This window comes from Haemorhous mexicanus, chromosome 13 (genome assembly GCF_027477595.1).
Source record: "Haemorhous mexicanus isolate bHaeMex1 chromosome 13, bHaeMex1.pri, whole genome shotgun sequence".
Lineage (NCBI taxonomy): Eukaryota > Metazoa > Chordata > Aves > Passeriformes > Fringillidae > Haemorhous > Haemorhous mexicanus.
This window is the reverse complement of record NC_082353.1, coordinates 21,007,769-21,028,765: the sequence shown is the minus strand read 5'-3', so window position 1 is coordinate 21,028,765 and position 20,997 is coordinate 21,007,769. Positions and strand designations below refer to the sequence as shown.

At 48.1% G+C, this 20,997-nt stretch overlaps 1 protein-coding gene across 2 annotated transcripts in view; it reads right to left on the bottom strand.

Moving 5' to 3' along the window:
* The window catches only part of SMAD3 (SMAD family member 3), a 69,381-nt gene that overhangs the window by 5,884 nt on the left and 42,500 nt on the right, over positions 1–20,997 (bottom strand). Inside the window, exons 2-8 of one of the 2 annotated variants that reach the window (XM_059858722.1) lie at positions 13,857–14,050; positions 13,038–13,142; positions 12,273–12,347; positions 11,448–11,498; positions 5,998–6,210; positions 3,710–3,847; positions 1,362–1,506 (exon numbers count right to left, since the gene is read on the bottom strand). In XM_059858722.1, the coding sequence (XP_059714705.1) occupies positions 1,362–1,506; positions 3,710–3,847; positions 5,998–6,210; positions 11,448–11,498; positions 12,273–12,347; positions 13,038–13,142; positions 13,857–14,050 (921 nt within the window). Of the gene's footprint in view, positions 1–1,361; positions 1,507–3,709; positions 3,848–5,997; positions 6,211–11,447; positions 11,499–12,272; positions 12,348–13,007; positions 13,143–13,856; positions 14,051–20,997 lie in introns of both variants that reach the window. The other variant, XM_059858720.1, reaches the window with a different exon arrangement.

Below are 20,997 nucleotides of genomic sequence, written 5' to 3'. Positions count from 1 at the left end.
ATCCTGCTGCTCCCACATTCTCCCACTTGCCCTACAGCAAGCCCTAAGGAAAGGATCAAAAGATTTAACTATAATTTTAACTATAATATTGAACTATAATTTTGCAGCAACTCTCATGGTTTTTTCAAATAGAATTTTTTCAAGTCAATCTGCCTTTTTTTTTTAATCCCATTAGTCCCTGATAAAAGAAGCATTAAATCCAACCCATGGGAAGCACTCCCTCACACTGTACTTCCACAAGGGCATGGAGGGACAAGCACAGGGAATGGATCCCACTGGCAGGGGACAGGGTTAGATGGGATATGGGGAAGGAATTCCTGAGAGGCTGGGCAGGCCCTGGCACAGGGTGCCCAGAGGAGCTGTGGCTGCCCCTGGATCCCCGGCAGTGTCCATGGCCATGCTGGAGGAACCTGAGATAGTGGAATGTGTCCCTGTGCATGGCAGGGGTGGGACTGGATGGGCTTTAAGGTCCTTTCAAACCCAAACCATTCCAGGATTCTATAATCCTGTCTTGACTGAAGTGCAGTCTCAAGACACTCAACCTACCCAAAACTTACTTAATTTTAAGAAAAGAATGTTGTATTTCCTACATGGACCATGTGGATTTATCTGTGTGCTCCAGGTAAAGCTCTTGCTTCCTACTGCACGTGGCCTTCCAGGTGTATCCCACAAAGAGACCAGACCAACAATTCCCAAGAGCCACAGCCTATCTGTGTTCCTGAACAGACACTGGGCTGATTCCCTGTTTTCAAACAGCAGTGACAGCTCTGCAGGGCTCTCCCAGCTGGGAGCTGAGGAGGGGCAGAGCCTGGAGTGATCCCTGACCCAATCCCAAGAGCCACACCCCATCCATGTCCCTGAGCAGGCTGAGTCCCCCTTTCCCAAGGGGAGTGACAGCTCTGCAGGGCTCTCCCAGCCGGGAGCAGAGGCTGGCAGAAGCGAGCTCAGGATGATCCCCGACCCAATCCCAAGAGCCATAACCCGTGGGTGTCCCTGAGCAGGCTGAGTCCCCCTTTCCAAAGGGGAGTGACAGCTCTGCAGGGCTCTCCCAGCCGGGAGCAGGGGCTGGCAGGAGCGAGCTCGGGGTGATCCCTGACCCAATCCCAAGAGCCATAACCCATGGGTGTTCCTGAGCAGGTGGAGTCCCCCTTTCCAAAGGGGAGTGACAGCTCTGCAGGGCTCTCCCAGCCGGGAGCAGGGGCTGGCAGGAGCGAGCTCGGGGTGATCCCCGACCCAATCCCAAGAGCCATAAGCCATGGGTGTTCCTGAGCAGGTGCAGTCCCCCCTGCAGAGAGCAGTGAGAGCTGAGCAGGGCTGTGTCTCAGCCGGGAGCTGGGGCTGGAGCAGCCCAGGAGCCCCACCTGTACTCGGCGCCCCAGCCCTTGACGAAGCTCATGCGGATGGTGCACATGCGCGTCAGCTGGTACACGGCCTCGAAGCCCTGGTTCACCGACTGCGCCAGCAGCGCCGCGAACTCCTGGTTGTTGAAAATCTTCAGGTTACAGCCTGGGGAAAGGACACAGCAGGGACAAGGCATTGGCTCGATGGCATTGAGAATTCTGGTTTTTCAGAGAATTCCAGGCTGCCTTCTATGTCCTCAGAGCCCAGGGACAAGAATGGAGGCTGACACATTTTCACAGGAAGAAGGCAAAGGGGAGAATTCTGAATGCTGGAGCCCCCAGGCAGACTGTGAGAGACCAGGCTTGGGATCCTCCTGGGGAACCTCCTTCTCTCTCCTGGACACCATTTCCTTCCTATTCTAATTTAAAGCCTGACTGTGACTGAGCAGTCACTAGCAGAGATCCCTGCAGGCCCTGGGGGGGAGGAATGCACAGGCTGAAATCTCCAGGAGCTCCCTGTGCTGGACTGACACTGAGTCTGTCACAGAACTGGGAAGCTCTGCAGTGAAACCACTCTGACACACCAGGAAGCAGCTCTGAGGGTTAAAGAGGTGCCAGGGCTGGTGGCAGGGCTGCTCCTGCTAAAACCCTCTCTCCAGTTTCACTATCATGTGCCAAACGCTTTCCTTTTAAAACTGAAGTTTTCCCCCTGGTGTTTAGTCCCAGCTAAACAACTGAGAACAATTTATTCAACTGTTCTTAGAGGGAAAAGGTGAAATATAATAAGATCCTTCATAGTTTAGATAAATAAATAAATGCCCCACTCTTAATAAGTGTTGCTACGTTTGCTTTCTCCCAGATAACCATAAACAAGTTAAACTCTGAAACCAGGCACTCAGCTAAGGCTCATTTGGGATTACACATGGGCCAAGGCTGAAAAACAACATTTGGAGTGGGATGAATTGTGTTTTGCTAAAAATCACTTTGTGAGCCTCCTCTCCTGGGCTGGACTCATCTGGTGTGGAGCACAGGGTGACCACAGCAGCTGCAGGAAGCACTGCCCACTTCTGGAACCAGGAAAGAGCCCAGGGCTGCAGTCTCAGGGAGCCTGAAGGGAAGTCTGAAGGGTGGAAGTGTCAGGGCCAGGCCGAGCTCAGGGAAGGAGGAATAAACTCCAGGAGGATCCCAGTGCTGGATCCCAGCCCTCGGGAGCACTTGGGATCAGGTCTCTCCATGGGGGAGAGTGGCAATGACTCGATCCTGTCAACAAGGCAATGAAGAAACTGCTTCAAACCCAGCAAAGATTTGAAGAGCAGGCGGCCAAAGACTGTGGCAAAAGTGGGGAGAGCTGGATCCAAAAACTGAGCCTGAGCTGGGTCTGAGCGGAAATGTGGGCTTTTCATGTCTGCAGATGTTGACTCCAGCCAGGGTGGACTCCTGTGATGTGGTGGAGAATTAAGTCATAATTTGCAGCACTGGCAGCTGCATCTGAGAAAGGAAACCCATTAGGATGGGCCAGAGCTTGGAGCATGTGGATCTCCTCTCAAAAGAAAAGAATTCAAATATTTCTAAACAAAGGAGTTCAGTTTTTAAATATATACAAGCTTTTAACTGTAAAAAGTCAGCTTGTGTAAGCTTCGCTAAATAACCAAATTCCATTCAAACAGCATCTCCTCTCTTACCAGCTTTTTGCATTTATCTAACAAAAAAGCCTTTTCTTCCCAAATAGATGAAACAAATTATCTTGTAATCTTTCAGGAAAAACTTCAGACTGCAACCAGAACAACAAGGTGGCCGCAAATGTGATTTCTTTAGAACAAACCAATTCACACAGAGAAAGGGATTTTACTAGAGACCAGAAAAAAAGGGAAGAATTTAAATCTATTATGGGTGAATCTAAATTAAGAGAAATTTCTTACCATTACTAAGAGGCACATACAAAAATCTCAACATGTCTGTGAGACAATTATGATACAACAATGGACTGATAAAACACTGAAGGAACAAGTGGCAGATTCTGCTCCAAGTTGTGCTTAGATTCTGTTCTGTTGGATGAAAGCAGTGCAACTACTGGAGGCTCCACAGCAGCTTCCTTCAGCAGTACCTCCATCCCTTACACTATAAAAATGCCCTGCTGGAATTGCTGAGTGGCTTCTAAAAGAGTAAAATAGATTTCCCAAAGAATTTGTGGACTCCCCTTCCCTGTAAGTGCTGCAGGCCAGGCTGGACGGGGCTTGGAGCAGCATGGGGTAGCGGCAGGTGTGGAAGGGGATGTCCAACCCACCCACGCACCCCACCCACGCTGTGATTTTGAAGCAGCCCGGGGTGCCGCGGAGCAGGGCCGGGCCGTGCCGGGGCCGGGGCCTTACCTGGGGGGATCTTGCACACCGTGGCCGGGTGCCAGCCGTAGCGCTGGTTGCAGTTCGGGGACTGCACGAAGATGGCGCTGTCGCTGAGGCACTCGGCGAACACCTCCCCGCCGATGTAGTACAGCCTCACGCCGCGGCCTGCGACACAGCCAGGTCAGCGGGGAAACACCGGGAAAAACACCGGGAAAAACTGACCTCGGGACTGGGATGGCTCCCTCACGGGGGAAAACCACAAGGAGATACTGACCCCGGGGCTGGGACGGCTCCCTCAGGGGGGCGAAACTGACCCTGGGCTTGGGACAGCTCCCTGAAGGGGAAAACCACAATGAAATACTGACCCCGGGGTTGGGACGGCTCCCTCAGGGTGGGGAACTGACCCTGGGGTTGGGACGGCTCCCTCAGGGCAGGAAAATGTGCCAGGGGCTGGGTTGGCTCCCTCAGGGGGAAAACACCGGGGAAAACCGACCCCGGGGCTGGGATGGCTCCCTCGCGGAGGGGAAACCACAAGGAAATACTGACCCCGGGGCTGGGACGGCTCCCTCAGGGTGGAAAAATTTTCCAGGGGCTGGGATGGCTCCCTGAGGGGGAAAACACCGGGGAAAACTGACCCCGGGGCTGGGACGGCTCCCTCAGAGGGGGAAACTGCCCCAGGGGCTGGGATGGCTCCCTGAGGGGGAAAAACATCTGGAAAATTTGCCCCCGGAGCTGGGATGGCTTCCTCAGGGGGGAAACTGACCTCGGGGCTCGGGATAGCTCCCTAAAGGGGAGAAAAAACTCTGGGAAAAACCGAGCCCGGGGCCGGGACTGCTCCCTGATCCAGCTCTAAACCAGGAGCTCAGCTACCAGTGATGGAAACTCTGTCCCACTGGACATTCCAATAAACTGCTCCGTGGGCAGGCGAGCTGAGGGAGGCAGGAGCACCAGCTCCACTTGGAATTGTAGCTCCAGCCCCAGCCAGGTCCCTCCAAACACATGCACACTGATATTTTCCATAGGAATGTTCTATCAGTTAACACACGAAAGCCATCATTTCTTCTGAAAGTCATCCCAGCTGGACACAACTGTTTGGGGATGTACTGAGTGATTTAGAATGGAATTCCACTGCACTTCCAACTCCTTGCCTTTTGCTGGAGATGACTTTGTGTACAAGGACACATACATTGCCCATAGGTGTTTTTACACTAATCATTAAAATCTCAGTTAATGCAGGAACAAAGTTGAAGAATACATTTTGTTGCTCAAATAAACATTTGATGTGGTCTCACATTCCTGTTTGAATGTGTTGCTTTCATCCTTCCACCGAGCAGAAGGAGTCTGCTGCATTTAAAATCTGATTTCTGAATCTTGGTGGGTTCTGGGGATTGGAGTATAATAATCTTCAAAACAAGTGAGGAAAGATCCTCCTGTGCAAGGGGGAGAATTCTCCTATTGCTCAGGAAAGGGGAGCAAAATTAGGACAAAAATCGCATTCATTTTTGATAGGAGTCAGCAGAAAACAGTAAAGAACAAGCAACTGACTTTTAGCAAAATTGCAGAAATTTGGGATGTTCCACTTAGCACAAGTTTCACTGAAAACAAATCGGCTGGGACCTTGCAGGAGAAGTGGAAATTGAGATGACAATCAAGGAGCTCAGTTTCCATTTATAAAAGGTCAGTCAGAAAATAAAACAGTGCAGGAGGGGAAAAGAACACACAAGATTATCCCTGAGATCCCTCCAGATACACAATGTGTGAAATGGTTTAAATTCTATGACATGCAGCAATTTTAGCGTTCCTTGGTGCATTTTTATATCACGATTATGTGAAAAATCACAATTAGTATTGTTGTGTGGGGGATCAGCCTGCAATCCACAGATATTCCCACCCAGGGCTCTAAACCTGCTAACAGAGGGTTTTGTAGAGGGGTTCTTGAGGAGGGGTATTTGAAGAGTGGGTTTTGAGGAGGGGTTTCTTTGGAGGGGTTTTTGTGGGGGGGTTTTGAGGAGGGGTTTTTGAGAAGCGGTATTTGAGATGGGGTTTTTGTGGGGGGCTTCTGAGGAGGGGTTTCTGAGGAGGGGTTTTTGAGGAGGGGTTTTTGTGGGGGTGTTTTGAGGAGGGGTTTTTGAGGAGGGGTTTTTGAGAAGGGGTTTTTGTGGGGGGTTTCTGAGGAGGGGTTTTTATGGAGGGGTTTCTGAGGAGGGGTTTCTGAGGAGGGGTTTTTGAGGAGGGGTTTCTGAGGAGGGGTTTTTGTGGGGGGTTCCTGAGGAGGGGTTTTGGGGGTGTCCCCCTGCGCAGGCGCAGCGAGTTACCGATGTGGCGCCGGGTGAGCTCCACGGCCGCGTTGCGGTTGACGTTGGACAGCAGGCCCAGGCAGAAGCGCTCCGAGTTGGAGGGGTCGGTGAAGCCATCCACGGTCATGGAGGGCTGCGAGGCGTGGAAGGTCTCCCCCACCCTCTGGTTGAGCTCGTAGTAGGATATGGAGCACCAGAAGGCCGGCTCGCAGTAGGTCACGGGCTGCAGGTCTGCACCAAACAAAAGCCAAATCAGCCACGGCAAGGGAAAGGGGGATGGAAACAAACCAACCCAGCTGGTCTGGAATATTGTTCTGCTCCATTCCTCAGGCTCACTTCAACCAAGGTTTCTTTTTAATGGACCTCAGCAAGGAGGTGACATCAGCCCTGGAGCTTCTGGCACGTGGAGCAATCACAGATAGTCAAAGGCACTACTCACTTAGCAAGTGGGGTGTCACTGAGCAGCCTCACACTTGGGGAAATTAAATAAATAAACTCAGCTTTACTATGAAATGCGGGATCCCTTTTAGGTAGCCAGTTCCTTAAGGACACAAAGAAAAGGAAGGAGAAGAAGATCTTGGCAAGCATAAAGCACAAACCTGCTGTCCATAGCACAGGTGTGCTGCACCCTAAATCTGTACACCTGCAACCAGTAAATCCAACTTTCCTTCTCACTGACCCTGCTGTGACCTCTCTGGCACTGGTGAAACCAGTAGAGGCTGAAATATGCCCCAAACTGCCTTTAACAGTGGCATCAAAGTGATTTAAAAACCTTCTCCCAGTGCACTGGATCTCAGACCAACACAGGAAAATCCATTTTCCCAGCAGGTGAAGGCTCAGCTCTTCCCCTGGGGTCCTGGTTTGCCTTGTGGACTGAAGCCAAGGGGCTGAAGCTGAGGAGCAGAGGCAGCCTCAGGAAGGCAGGATGGGCACTCAGCACTGAGTGATTTCACTGCTCCCACTGAAGCCCAGGAGACTCCAGCAGAGCAAGGCTCAAGGAAAATTTCCTGGAAATGCAGCTCAGGGAGGTGCCCAGCCCTGCTGAGAGCCAAGCTGAGCAGGGGAACTGCAAAGCAGACCCAGCCAGTTCCTGAGTGCTGTTCCCCACATCCAGTGCAAGAGAAGAATTCCCTCCAGCCCTCCCCCCAGTTTATCACTTCATCCCCATCCAAATTGTGTTTAAAGACAGAACAGAAGAGCTCCCATCTGGCCAAGGAGTTAACATCAAGCAGCAAAACCCAGCTTTTTCCATAGGCTTTCCCATCTGCTGCTCCTGCAGGGCTTAGGAGAATGTGGGGCTTAAGAGATCAACTCCAAAGAAATCCAAGACAGGTTTTCACCACCCCAGCCTCCTCTCACACTGACCAGGGTCTCTGCAGAGGTTTGGGAGTCTTTTCTCACCTGTACCTGTTACTCCATAACCTTCAGGCACAGGTTGGAGCAGCCAGAAGGCATGTTGGCTCCTTCACTGCTGGAAGAGTTCCCAAAGTAGCCATTAATGAGGAAAATCCCTTTGCTTTCTGCTTTGTTACAAGCTTTGCTGACAGCAAGTAAGGAATTGAATAGAAGTACATCTGGGGAACTCTGTAATCCTTAGCAGGCTTCAAAATCCATGAAATTTGGAGCTTGTACTCATTCCCAGCTTCTTTTACCTGTCACTTCCTTGCATTTGAATTTTACAGCTCAAAGCAAACCCCTCTCTTGAGAGAAACTGATTATTTCACACATCCAGGAGTGACACAAGTTTACTGTCCCTGCCCTTTTCCTCTGCACAGCCCATCTGGTGTTCCCACTGGAAACTGCCACAGCAGGCAAGTTTTTCCAGCAGCAGCTGTGGCCACCTCAGGACTGCTGAGGGCTCTGTAGCCCCAGCACAGTTTGGAGAGAGGCCCAGCAAACACCAGCTCTGCCCAGAGCCTCCCAAGGTGAGTGCACCCACCAAAGAAAACAGATCAGTTCCACATGACTGGGCTCTTACTCCACAGCAAGTGCTTTTCTAATCAAAAGGCTGCTCAGCTCCAGAAAAATCAACTTGTGTTGATCCTTAAGTAATACCCTCAGGTTGGTGCTATTCAAGTTATAAAAACACTGAAACCTCTCCATGGTTTTGTGGTCCTTTCCTTCAGAAACCACCTCCACCTCGTTGGGGCTCAAGGGAGCTGTGGATTCCTCACTGAAGGATGTACAGAAATTTTATTTCTGGCTTATCTGCAGCCTGAGGAAAGACATAAACCAACAAATCCTGGTTTGAGGAAAAGCTTGTCTCTAAAAACTGCAACCAAGTTTTTAATGATGCTGCTTTCTCCTCTGATTTGTAGTTTTAAACTTCAGCTTAAGCTGCTGTGGGATGGGCAAATTCTCTCTATGTTAGAGCTGTCCTAAATATTCATTTTCAATTTATGGCTTCAGTGTTTGGGGAAAAGGAAGAGAATGCAGCTCTGCTAAAGCCAAAGAACCCTGTGGGGGTACACAATCAATAAAACAGGATACATGAAACCCAGGCAAATCCTGCCTGAATCATCTCTGCACAATTTCAGTCTTGACTCAGAAAGAGCTCTGCTGTCAGAAGTGTCCCCTGGGTCCAGAGATGGTCCCAGTCCTGCATCCTCCCTGCCAGATCAAAGTCCTGGGGAAAGTCTGCTGCCTGCTCTGCTCCCCCTGTGAGCACAGGGAAGTTGTTTTCCTCCTTTCAGGGAATGTGGCTGATCCCAGTGTGGCCACAGCTCGCTGAGAGATGTTTCCAGCTCTGCCAATCCCAACCCCTCCTTGGAAAGGAGGTGAGTGCTCCCTTCCCTCTGCAGCCAGGGAAGGCTGGCTGTGCCCTGGGACAGGGGACAGAGGGACGTGGATGGGACCGAGGGCCATGTGCTCACTGCTCTGACAGCTCCTGCGTCAAGTCCTGCAGTGGAGCAATCCCTGACAATGGATTTCCTGTGCTCCAGGGATGGCCCCCTCAGAACAACAATGTGTGTGTGACCACAGGGCTGCTCCTCAGCCAGCCTCAGCTCCCTGACTTCGTTCCCAATGCCCACAGAATGCTGGCAACTCTCCTTTCATTTTGTTTTTAGTATTTCCCTCAGTTCGTGTTTCAGCAGGAGGGAAGAGATCCTTGGATCTTGTGACTTCCACTTAAAGCTTTTGTTTGACAACTGAAAACTTGACAACTGTAATTTGGAACCAAAACTCCAACACTTCCAACTCCAACATAAACTGAAAGAAGAATTTAAAAAAAAAAAAATCCCAATATGTTACCTTGCAATGGGAATGGAAAGATGAAATTCCCTGAGCTGCTTCCATCCCATGTTTCAGCCTGACATGGAAAACCTGCCCTGGCCCTCAAGGTAACCCTGCCCCTGGTGTCACACTTGGTTTGCCTTGTGCTGCTTTATTGCCTCTGGAACTCCCTGGAATATGGCCATGGGATTTAGGTCCAAAGTTCAGTTTACACAGAGTGAACTGTCTTAAAAGCTTCAGGTAGTTCTGCTCAAATAAACAAAGCAATCCTGGGACATTGTTTTCTCCATGGCAAAGCCCCCCCTCTGCTCCAGAGCTGAGAAACTCCTCCTTGCACACACTGCTGGGGGACTTCTGTTCCATTTGCTCCAGAGATACACACAGAAAGCCTCATTAGAGTCCTGCAGAGCAAAGTCCAGCCCTAGAGAGTGGAGTTTGCTTATCCAGGAATTACAGGAGTGCTGCAGCAGGTCACCAGCCACCAGCAGCTCCTTCCTGGGCTGTGACCATCAGGCTGAAGGTCTGACTTCCCTGAGAGCAGCTCCTTGCTGCAGATAAACCATTTACAACACTCATGTGATGACAATTCTGCCCTTGGACGCTTTTAAGGGTGGCTCAGCTGCTCTTTCATTTATTATTTCATAGCTTCCTCAAAGGCAAAACTTTACAATAAAATTAAAAGCAACAAGAAGTTCTTCATTTGTGGAAGCTCCTGCCTGAGAGCAATAAATATGGTTTGCAAGAATTCAAAGGCATTTTTTAATGCTGGTAAATTAAACTGCTTCTCTGCTGTCTGCTCCTCAGACTACAAAAGAGACTCTTCATGCTTTACCAGCTTCACCTCCTCCTTTTTTTTGTCCCCAGACAGCACCTGAGCCATCTGATGTGTTACCAACCAGTGTCCTGTCAGGAAGGATTGGGGGGTGTCTGTTTCCTAGGAACTCCTCTCTGCCTTATGGAAGGCAGATACCACTTGCCAGGTTGAGTTTGTTACACGGAATTGGCTTTTTATTTTTAAGTTGAAAAAAAGGGAAGAATTGCAGGAAAAATTGCAAGAAAACCTCATCAGCTCCCAGGCAGCACACTGGGAAAAATGAAATAAAAATATCTCACTCATGCATTTTCTTCTTGGGCTGTAGCAGTTAAAGAAATAAAAGTTTTGTGTCACCATGGCAATATTAAAAAAAAAGGGGGGGAAAGAAATCCTCTGTTCAACAGCCCCAAGATATCCAAAAGTCAGCCAATGACTGACAAATTTTGGAGCAGTGTCAAAGTCCTGCATGCCAGGATTAAAAGCATATGTAAACTTTATGGCCATGGTTATTCCAGAGGAGTCTCAAGTGGGCTCTGTCTGCTGCCTTAATGAACAGTTGGGGAGCTGATCCTGCAGCCAGGCAGAGCTGGGAGGGGTTTTTATGGCACAGCAATTCCAAACAGGCCAGGAGCTCAGAGTGAGAGATCAGAATGAAAATAAAGGGTGGAATTTCTGAGATAACAGAGGTGCAGAGAGAGCCACAAAAGCTCTCGTGGTGTCTCAGAGGTTCAGCTGCTCTCCCTTCTCCTCAGGGTTCCCCAGTTTCTGTCACAGGTGTGGGATGAGTCAGTGCCAGCCATGGCCTGACAGAGCCCTTGGGGCTGGAATGTGCTCCCTGTGCCCAGGATGGAGCTGGGGGGGAAACAACTCCAGACTGCAGAGTGGTTTAGGTTTGGGTGAGGAAAAGCAGCTGGTGTGAGCCAGATCAGTGCTTTGTGCATCCCCCCCACCACCTCTGGAATGCTGTCCATGACCTCTCCATTCCCTGGCATTCCTGCACATTCCCTGCTTATTTGGGCTCTCTAACCCCACACCACCCAATCTCCTCCACTTCTCTCTGCTCAGACCATGCTCAGTCTCACAGAATCACAGAATTCCAGGACAGGCTGGATTGAAAGGGACCTTAAATCCCATCCAGTTCCATCCCTGCCTTGACCAGGAACACCTTCCCCTGTCCCAGGGTGCTCCAGCCTGGCCTTGGACACTGCCTGGGATGCAGGAGCAGCCACAGCTGCTCTGGGAATCCCATCCCAGCCAATCCCCACCCTCCCAGGGAACCACTCCCTGCTCACATCCAACCCAAAGCTGCCCTCTGGCAGATTAAAACCATTGGAATATTGCAAATAGTGCACAACCTCAACAGCATCATCCAAATGTCACCTCCTGACTGTAGTTACAGCTCCCAAGATCATGTGCTTACCCAGGTTGTTGTGAGCTGGAGACATGGGGTTTGGTGATAAGTTTGGAGAACCTGAAAATCAAGATGGGGTAATTATTGCTATGGAATCTGCACCAGGAAAAACATTCACAGGATCTGCAGGGCTGCCCAGGCTTGTTGGAGGGACAGCCCAGTGCTCACTGCAGCCTCACTTCTGACACTGCTGCTTCTCTGATGTTCACTACTCCTTACAGGAGCTTTCAGATATCAACTTGCTGCCCCTTCACAGGGAATTTACTGGAGTTTAACCCATTAATTTTCCAAACTGAGCAGCACTTGCCTGTTTTACTTTCAGGCATCATCCTGACAAAGCCAGTTAGCGGGTGTTAAAGAGCCTGGGTGTACATTGCCAGACAAAATAAAACTAAAACCACAACACTTTATATCCCAAATCCTGCTGGGTATGGGACAATAATGGAGTACTGGATCGGGTTACACAGAGCTGACCAAAAAGCTGTCAGAATTTTATCCTCCATCATGTAAATTTGCCACCAATTCTGGGTCTATATTTTCAGTATCTGCACTTGGATGACCCACGGATGCAGACAGGTGGTGCAGCCCATTTTTACATTTCCTTTCACACTGTTCTGAGCTGGTTCCTTTATTTTTTTTTCTATAATGAGGGAAGTCCTTGACATCTGAACATTAATATGGGCTATTCAAAGATAATCCATGGATTATTTGAACCTCAATTAGGTATCCTCATTCCAAACCTGACTATTTCTTTTTGTGGCAATGAGAGAAAACCTGGACATTCAACTTCCTTTGGGACACAGCCACTACATTAAAACCCCAAAGGCGACTCACCTGCATCCATGCTGGGGTTCATCTGGTGGTCACTGGTTTCTCCATCCTCACTCAGATAGCCTGGAGGAGGGGTCTCTGGAGGCACAAAACCATCACACTGTCAGTGCAACTGACAAGTCTAGATTTTAGGCACCAAAAACATTCACTTTGTCATTCACAAGGAGCTCAAATTCTTTTTTATTACTTTTCTTTCTCAAGCTGCTGGAAGGAGGAGCCAGCACAGCCAGGGTGATATCCATATTTGTGAATAACAGAGGAGGGGGAAAACAAAAAAATCCGGATTTTCAGTCCCATGAAACTTTAAGCCATGGAGGCAGTTTTCTGTCCACATATTTCTCCTCTCCTGGAGTGCAGCTGCATAACTTGTCCATGCAAATAAGGTGTAAATTGCTTGTAAAATAGATACATAAATAGAAGAGCTCCATTCCATCAGAAATTTGGAGAGTTTTACTCAAAATGGCTGAATTTCATCCAAATCTCAAGCCAGTAAGGGAACATCCAGTTTAGATTCCACAATAAACCGAGGTTGTACCACTGAATGCAGAGGCGAGTTTAAACCTAACAAAACAAAGCCACGAACGTGCTGAGTGCCCCATTTACAATTCCCAGCTATTCCTGCACTCTGCAGCTCCAGAGAACGCTGGAAAGGAAGATTCCCAGGTTGGGATGCCCAGGCAGGATTGCCCGTGCTCTCTGCCCCTTCCCTCTGCTCCCTGAACGGAAGACACAAGGTACCTGGAATGTAGTTGCTCTGGGGCTCGATACCTGCAGGGAAGTTAGTGTTCTCTGGGATGGAGTGGCTGTAGTCATCCAGGGGCGGGAACTCGGCCGGGATCTCCGTGTGCCGAGGCACCAGCACCGGGGGCAGCACTGCCCAGGGAAACAGGAATAAAGTCAGTGAAACAGCAGGAAATAGGAGAAAGCAGGCTGCAGTGACAGCTTTAAAGACAGGGGCTTGTTAAGGGACAGGATTTGATGTTTGCCTCTGGAATAACAGCAGCAGGTGAGGATGCTGTTTATTCCCAGCTGGGAATTGGGATAGAGCTTATCTGAGCACATCTGGTCCCTCTGCCCCCTTCCAGCTCTGCCTGAAACACCATTTAAGAGATGGTGCACCCCATGATTCCCAAGGAATGAGTTTCCCATAGGATGGAGCAGGCAGGTGGGATTAGCATAAACATCCTGCCTGGCTCTGCAGATCTGTGCTGACATGCAGCAGAAGCTCCTGCAGCTCCAGATCAAAGTCTCTTCCAGAGGCAGGAGGAGACTCCAGAACAGGAAGCTGGGAGCTGCTCTTAGACCCAGCTCAACAGTTTATCCTTAATTCAACTCCAGCAGTGAGGGATGCACAGAACACTGCCGTGGTTCCTGCTGTGAGTTATGTGCACACAGTGCACACTGGGAACCTGCTCACTTGGATTTCATCAATTCCCAACGATATTTTCCCCCCGAGTGCAGGTTCACAGATTCTCCTGCTCCACAGAGTAAGGGATTATCACCAATAATAGACCCACTGTGCCTGGGAATGCCCTGGGAGATGGCCCCTGCTGCAGGAGAGGCAGAGAGGGCAGGGCTGTGGTGTACCTGGGGTCTCCACTCTCTGGTAGTGGTAGGGGTTGACGCAGACCTCGTCCTTCTTCATGTTGAAGGCGAACTCGCACATCTCCATGGCGCGCAGCTCGTGGTGGCTGTGCAGGTCGGGCCAGCGCCACAGGCGGCAGTAGATGACGTGGGGGAGGCCCTTCCTGTGGGACACCTGCAGCCTCCCATCCAGGGACCTGCACAGGAGCACACAGGGGTGCTGAGCCCGCAGTCAGCACAGGGACACAGGGGTGGGTCTGGCCTGGCACGGCCACCAACCAACACCCGGCACGGCCACCAGCACCCGGCGCTGCCAGGGGGCCGCTGGTGCCCATCCTCAGGGCAAGGATTCCCTCCAAAAGCAGTAAAATCCTGGAATCCCAGCCTGGTTTGGGTTGGAAGGGATCTTAAAGGTCATTCAGTGCCACCCCTGCCATGGCAGGGACACCTCCCACTGTCCCAAGCTGCTCCAGCCCCCATCCAGCCTGGCCTTGGGCACTGCCAGGGATCCAGGGCAGCCACAGCTGCTCTGGGAATTCCAGCCCAGCCCCTTCCCACTCTCACAGGGAACAATTCCTTCCCAGTATCTCATCTAAACCCCATCTTCTTTTAGTCTGAAGCCATGCCCTGTGTCCCGTCCCTCCATCCCTTGTCCCAAGTCCCTCTCCAGCTCTCCTGGAGCCCCTTTAGGCCCTGGATGAAGCACCCTCAACAAATAATATTTGTATCATCAAAAAAAAATTTGTTTTATGCAACAACTCTGCTCTGGATTTACTTTTGGATATCTTGATTTTTTAATTGTTTCTTTAGTATTTTATGGTTGATTAGGAGGCAGAGACAAAAGCTACAGCCAGTAAGAACAGGACAATTCAGTGGTACCATGTGTCCTAAACAAGAAGGGTTTGCACAGCTCTCAGCAAAATCTGCTGGGCTTGGAAAGGTGTTACACCTTAAAATGTGTGTTAATCAACCTGGACTCTTAAAACACAGATAGATGAATTTTCATTGTGACAAAATCAATATAGATACCATTTATGTAAATTTATCTACTATGCCTAATAAAGTTCAGGAACCTTACAGACAACCAAGACGTCCAGTTTCATTTTCTAGGTTGCAGTTTGAAATCAAATATAGAGTTTTTACAGCATTGCTTATTTTTATTTTTACATCTACCCTGTGTCTCCTCCAGCTCATTTTCACCTAATCCCATCCTCAGCCCAGAACAGCCTTTCCCTAGCAAACCTTCCCAGGAAGCAGGACAAAAGTTTTCAACTCCTCTCCAGCAGAGGCAAAAGCTGGAGCAGGGTCTCCTCCATCCTGGATGAATGGGAGCTGCCCCCAGGCACTTCCTTTGAAGTCTAACCCTTCATTTCCCCTGCTTTTCCTAATGACCCAAATGAAACACTTCAGGGCTTTGGTGAAATGAAATATTTCTCTTTTTTAATTTGTCAAGGAGAGAGAAAAATAAAGAAAATTGAAATTTTACTCGGAATTATTTCCCCTGGTTCTTTGTGTTGGCAGCAGAGTTAGAAAAACAAAGTGAACCCAAAGCAAAACACACAAACAATTATCCCAAAGAGGCTGGGCTCATCTTGGCTGCCCTAACAGAGTTTTCCCAAAAGCTTCTCTGGCAGAGCCTGGTACCACACACACCTCTGCAAACACTGCTACAACAACAGGCAAGGCAAAACACAAATTATTCCAGCCAAATTTGGGGAATATTCCCAAGGAGAGTGGCTAGACCTGAGCTTCTGGGAAAGCTGGGAATTCTGGTGTTGATTTCACTGGAGCCAAGACTGCAGTGATGTGACCTTAAAACTGATGAGGTTGGAAAAACTTTTGAAAAATACATATGAAAATATTAACTGAATTTAGCAAAAGGAGGTGAGACAAGGAATAAGCCAGAAGTGCTTCTCCATCCCCCTCACCTTTGCCTGCTTGGCAGCATTTCTTGCATCCAAGTGAGGAAAAAAGAGAAAAAAGAAGACTCAGAGAGAATATTCCAAGTATGCCAGCAGTGGGAAGTGTTCCTCCTGCTCCCAGTCTCCAGCAGCACATGGACACTGTGGGTTTGGGCTGAGCAGCTGAGGTGGGGCACTAACACCAACTGTGTTTGACTTGGGGGTGATTTCCAAGGATGGGGCTCTCCCTGCATTCCCCAACAACCAACTCCCCAGTCAGGGGGATGGAAAGGGCTCTTCCTGCCCCCATGCCAGGCTCTGCCCACAGCACAGAGATGGAATTCCCTGCACTCTTATCTGAGGAGACTTTCCAATGACACAGCCATCTGGTTTATCCTCTGATGCAGCAACCTCCCCCTCTCCCCTCCATAAGAGATAAGGTAAAAGGGATGATATTCCCCCAAAGCCCTGGGGGTTCCCTGGGTTTTTCTGGCTGGGAAATCTCTCTTCAGGCTCCCCAGGAGGGACTTGGGACAAAACAGCATCACCTGCACGTCCTTGGGAACGTGGCTGGGGAACAGGGCAGATCCACTTCCCCCTGCTGTCCTGCCCCAACCCTCCAGGAGCATTTTCCTCAACCCTCAAGGAGTTTTTTCTCCCAAGGAACAAACTCCTGGTGTGGCTGAGATGGGGCAGGAGATGAGAGGAGCCAACACTGCTCTGCTCAGGGCAGCCCCGGGGGTGACCACAGCACGTGTCCCATGAGCCATCCCTAATGGTCTCCAGGGCACACACAACTTCTTCCTTCTCCTGGTCCTGTTCTGAAGCACGGGCTGATCCCCAAGGCTGATCCCAAAGCACATCCAGACTTCATTACAATCAGCAGAATCCAACCCCAGATTTCCCTGGGGACGCTGAACTGTTCCTCCCTTTTACCTCTCCTCAGACCAGCCTGGGCTGAGCAGCTCTCCCTCTACAACTGCCTTGATACATTTATTACCCCATACTATTTAACAGGATTACTCCTGAAATGATCAATATTTTTTGCCCAAAATTTAGTACAGGATTTTTCTCTAAAAATCCAGCATGTTGCAATGTATTTGCAAGGGTTAGGCCAAGTGTGCACCAGCCAGCCTGCTCCAAGTTTGTTCTCAAAACCTCAGCAATTTGTCAAAGCTATGAAAACAAAAATTGTGCTAAATTAAGAAAGAAGAGGCTGAGAAACTGAATACCAAGACCACAAAAACTAGATAACAGAAGACTGAAACACCTAGACTATAACCAATCATCTGCTCCAAGAAATACAAACAGAAAATGAGTGAACAAGACAAAGACACCAATCAAGAAGTGTGCACTTAGTTATCTGTAAAATCTATAAATATATGTGTAATATAAACAATAAATAACTTCTACATAATCATATTAAGCAGTTATACAAGAATCCTCCATTTCCCACAAAACCAGCATAATTTGTGCTCTGTCATCCAGGTATTCCTACACTGCATGGAGTCCTTGAGAACCAAAACCCCTCAGGCTGAGCACCTTTAGGATGGAGCCATCCTTGAAAGCCATTTCCTAGGGAAATTTACCACACCAAGCTGCCTCTCCAAGGCCAAAAGCTGCTCAAAGAGCAAAGGGCAACAGTGAGGCTTTAATGGCAAAACCAGGGAGGGAGGGAGGAAAATGACAGCAACATTGAAGCTTTATTTTTAAACAATCTGTCTGAACTGAACAGGAGAACATTGCACAACCTGAATTTGATTTCCAGGCCTGATTGGGGTTTTTTTCCTGCTTGTTTGGGGTTTGTTGTTGTTGGGGTTTTTCTGTTGGGTTTGTTTTGTGGTTGCTTTTTTAAACTGTATTTAATTTGTAAGATCCTGGATTGCGAAAGACAAAAAAGCCACCCCACGTTCTGAAAGGTTTTGGTCATTTTATTTGTTCCTCTTTGAGCATTTTGCAGCTATCTTCAGATGGATACTGAAACTCTTCCTTGCACCCATTCTCCTGCTTTAAAAGCAAAGCTGAAATCAGGGGTGCAAAAACCAGGAAGGAAAATCACTTAGATCTCTTTTAAGGAAAGTGATCTGAGCAATCAAATAGTTTTGCCAAGGTTGGAAAAATTCAGATTTACTCCATCAGAGATCCAATTCCTTCCCTTCCCATCAGTTTTATATCCCTGTCATTAATCTTGCAAGAGAGCAAAATGCCTGAAAAACTCAAGCATCCAGTAACACCAACTTGTGCAAAAAAGGAAAGAAGGAAAAAAAGAAAAACCATCAGGAAGAAAAAGTGAAATTATTCACTTTAAAAACCACGAGCAGGAGCTGGTTTTTAAACCCATGACTAATAAGTTGCCAGTTGCTCTAAAATTCACCAGAACTGTGGCCACAGGCTGTGACTTTCTCCTGAACACAGAACATGATAAGTAGTTCCTTGCTGGCCCTGCATCTGGCCTGCAGCAGAGAAATGAGCATTTATTCCTGTAGCAGAATCTGGCTGTTGTGTGCACAGCTCTGCAATATCCACAGGGCTTCACTGAGCACTTGGAGAAAATCTCAACTTTCCCTCAACAGCGGCCAAATCAACAAGAGGGAATAAAAAAATGGCCCACGCAGCACATTTGTAACTCCAAAGCTGATCCTTTGCCATCTCTTTCCCCTCAATTTGCTCAGCGTCGCTGAATTTTCCAAGTTCTGGGGCACTTCTAACAGTGCTGTCATTCAAAGTCTGGAAAAAGAAGTTCCCTGTGTCAAGCTGAGGTTTGCAACGTGCTGCCAGAGAGGAAACTAATAATTAACACTCCTGTTTAAAATTTATAGAAGATTAAAATAATTAATAAATGTAATTTTCAACATATGTCTTTGGAGAGGGAAAGTTTTTATAACCTCAAAATGAATGGAGATAAAGGATTTTCCCAAAGCAAAAGAAAAGTTTGTGGCAGAGCCAAGACCAGGAGAGAACAGTGAATCTCTCCCTCAATACTCTCAGTGATCACCCCTATTTTGTGCTGGTAACTTTCTCATCTGGTTCTTTCTTCCCACTAAAATCCTCTTTTGGATTTGGAGGGAAACCACACATCCTTTACAAAACAACTCACAGCATAAGGTAAAGAGAAATTCATGTTTTCTTCTGATGCTGCACAATTCCTCTGCTCAAGACTTGTTTGTTCTGGGCTTGCAGTGGAGCTGACAATAGCATAAATTATCAATATCTCTTGTGCAAATGGTTTTTACCTGCCCATTTCCATCCCAGTCTTTGCAGCCTCCCCTTCCCCCTCTCCAGAGCTGAAGAAGTCCAGCCCTGGGAGTTGATGTCAGGATCAGATTATGACAGCATGAGTCATTTATTAAGATTCCAGTAAGCTCTTTAGCAGGTGCCTTGAGACCCTATTTTTCAGAGTCTAATTTCACATTCAGACCTAAGTACATTTTACTGGTTTACCATAAACTCTCTGCCCATTGTTGCTGCTCCACAGAGCCTTGTCCCCCTTCCAATCTCAGTTTAATTCATATTTCTTTGAAGCTATGGAGAGATCTCATTTTCTCCTATATCTCCAACCATTTTTTCTCCTGTATTTTTCACTGATCTCTGTTATTTACACCCCTTCTGTTTCTGCCCCAGCTACAGGATATTGGTTGGTGCCTACCAAACCCAGCTCCCTCTCCTCTATTTTTAGCCATTTTGTAATTTTATGCCCCTCTATTTCTTTCAGCTCCTCCTTTTCCTGATAGCCAGGAGCACAGCAAACAAATAAGGTACCCCAGAGACCCAAGCCCACACCCTCCTACCCCAGAAAGGACAGAATATATCCTAATGCTTAATTAAGGCTTAATCACAAACCCACTTCCAAACTTCCTAATATGCATTCCAACATTTCTGCCTTTTCTCCACTGAAAACAGAAGTGGAATTTGAGGTTGTGTTTCTGAAGGTATTGCATCCCTGGTACCTCTAAATGTGAAACCCAGTTTTTCTAAGCAGTCCTGGTCCTTTTATTTATTTCAGCAAAGTTTATTGGCCCAAATCTGTGTCAGACTCACCGAAATTTATTTGTGCTTGAGCCTTAAGGGTGCAGGGAGTGGACCCAGGAGAGGTTTCTGAACGTGCCTTTTTGAAAAGTCATTTATCAGAGCTCGTCATTCCTTCCCAGAATCCTGTATTTAACTCCAGAGCTGAAATCCAAAACCCAGCACACTTTCATCCAAGCAAAGCAGCAACTTCCCCTCTCCCAGGAGACTCCAGGCATCCTGATGGGGCCGTGGCCTTGGATGGGCAGGGCACTTGCAGGAGGAGAAAAGGGATGGATGGAAATGCCACGGAAATTCAGATCATCTTCCATAACCCAGAGTGCATCCAAAACAAAAGCATTTCAAGGGAGACTGAATTACTGGAGCACATGGCAATCAAAAAGAAGAAAAAGGCAAAAAAAGCTGTAAAACTCAGTTATTCTGTCAGCCTCCATGGTACTTACACTGATTTACATTTAATATCCAGTTTCTCTGTGCATCTTCTTGATGCTGTAGGGGAAAAAACGCTCCTATTTTCACTGAATTCAAGAGAGTTCTGCAAATCAGCATCAGCTGTTGATATAACCCAGATAAACCAGAGCAAGAGAACCCAGGAAAGAAGGGCAAAAGAAACTTGTGCTGCACAGTGCTTGGACAGAAGCCTCACACCAAGAACTGCTGCCCCAAATATGTGTGTGCTAACAAAAGCAAAAGGGATTATCTGAGGGAGGGTGGAAAATGACAGTTTTAAGACCTTGGCCTCCCCTTCACAATATATACAATTCCCAGTGCCTTCAACAGAACCTTCATATAAATACCAGAGTCGGAACTGGCTCCTCAGACAAATATTTGTGCATTCTATCAAGCTGGGGCAAAGCCAACATTTCTTATGGAAACATTTTTGGTGGTCCTGGACAAAGAACATGTTTACTTTATAGCAGATATAGCTAAAAATACATTGTGCTCCAGCCTCCAATTATCTTGTTTGGAATAGTTTGAGGCTACTCGAGGTTCGTTGCTGTTATTTTCTTTATTTTACAGTGAAAATGTTGCTGCTTTTCCTGTAATTTGAAAAGCAGCTATTTGCAGGTTTGCCCATCTGTGTTTGGACCTCCCCCACACGGATAATGAGATCCAGGGTGAAATTTTCCAGAGTGCCCATCTCCCATTTTCAAAAGCAACTTAAGGCAGAGATCAATGCTCTGCTGGAATTACAGAGGCCTTTCAAGCCTTGCCTT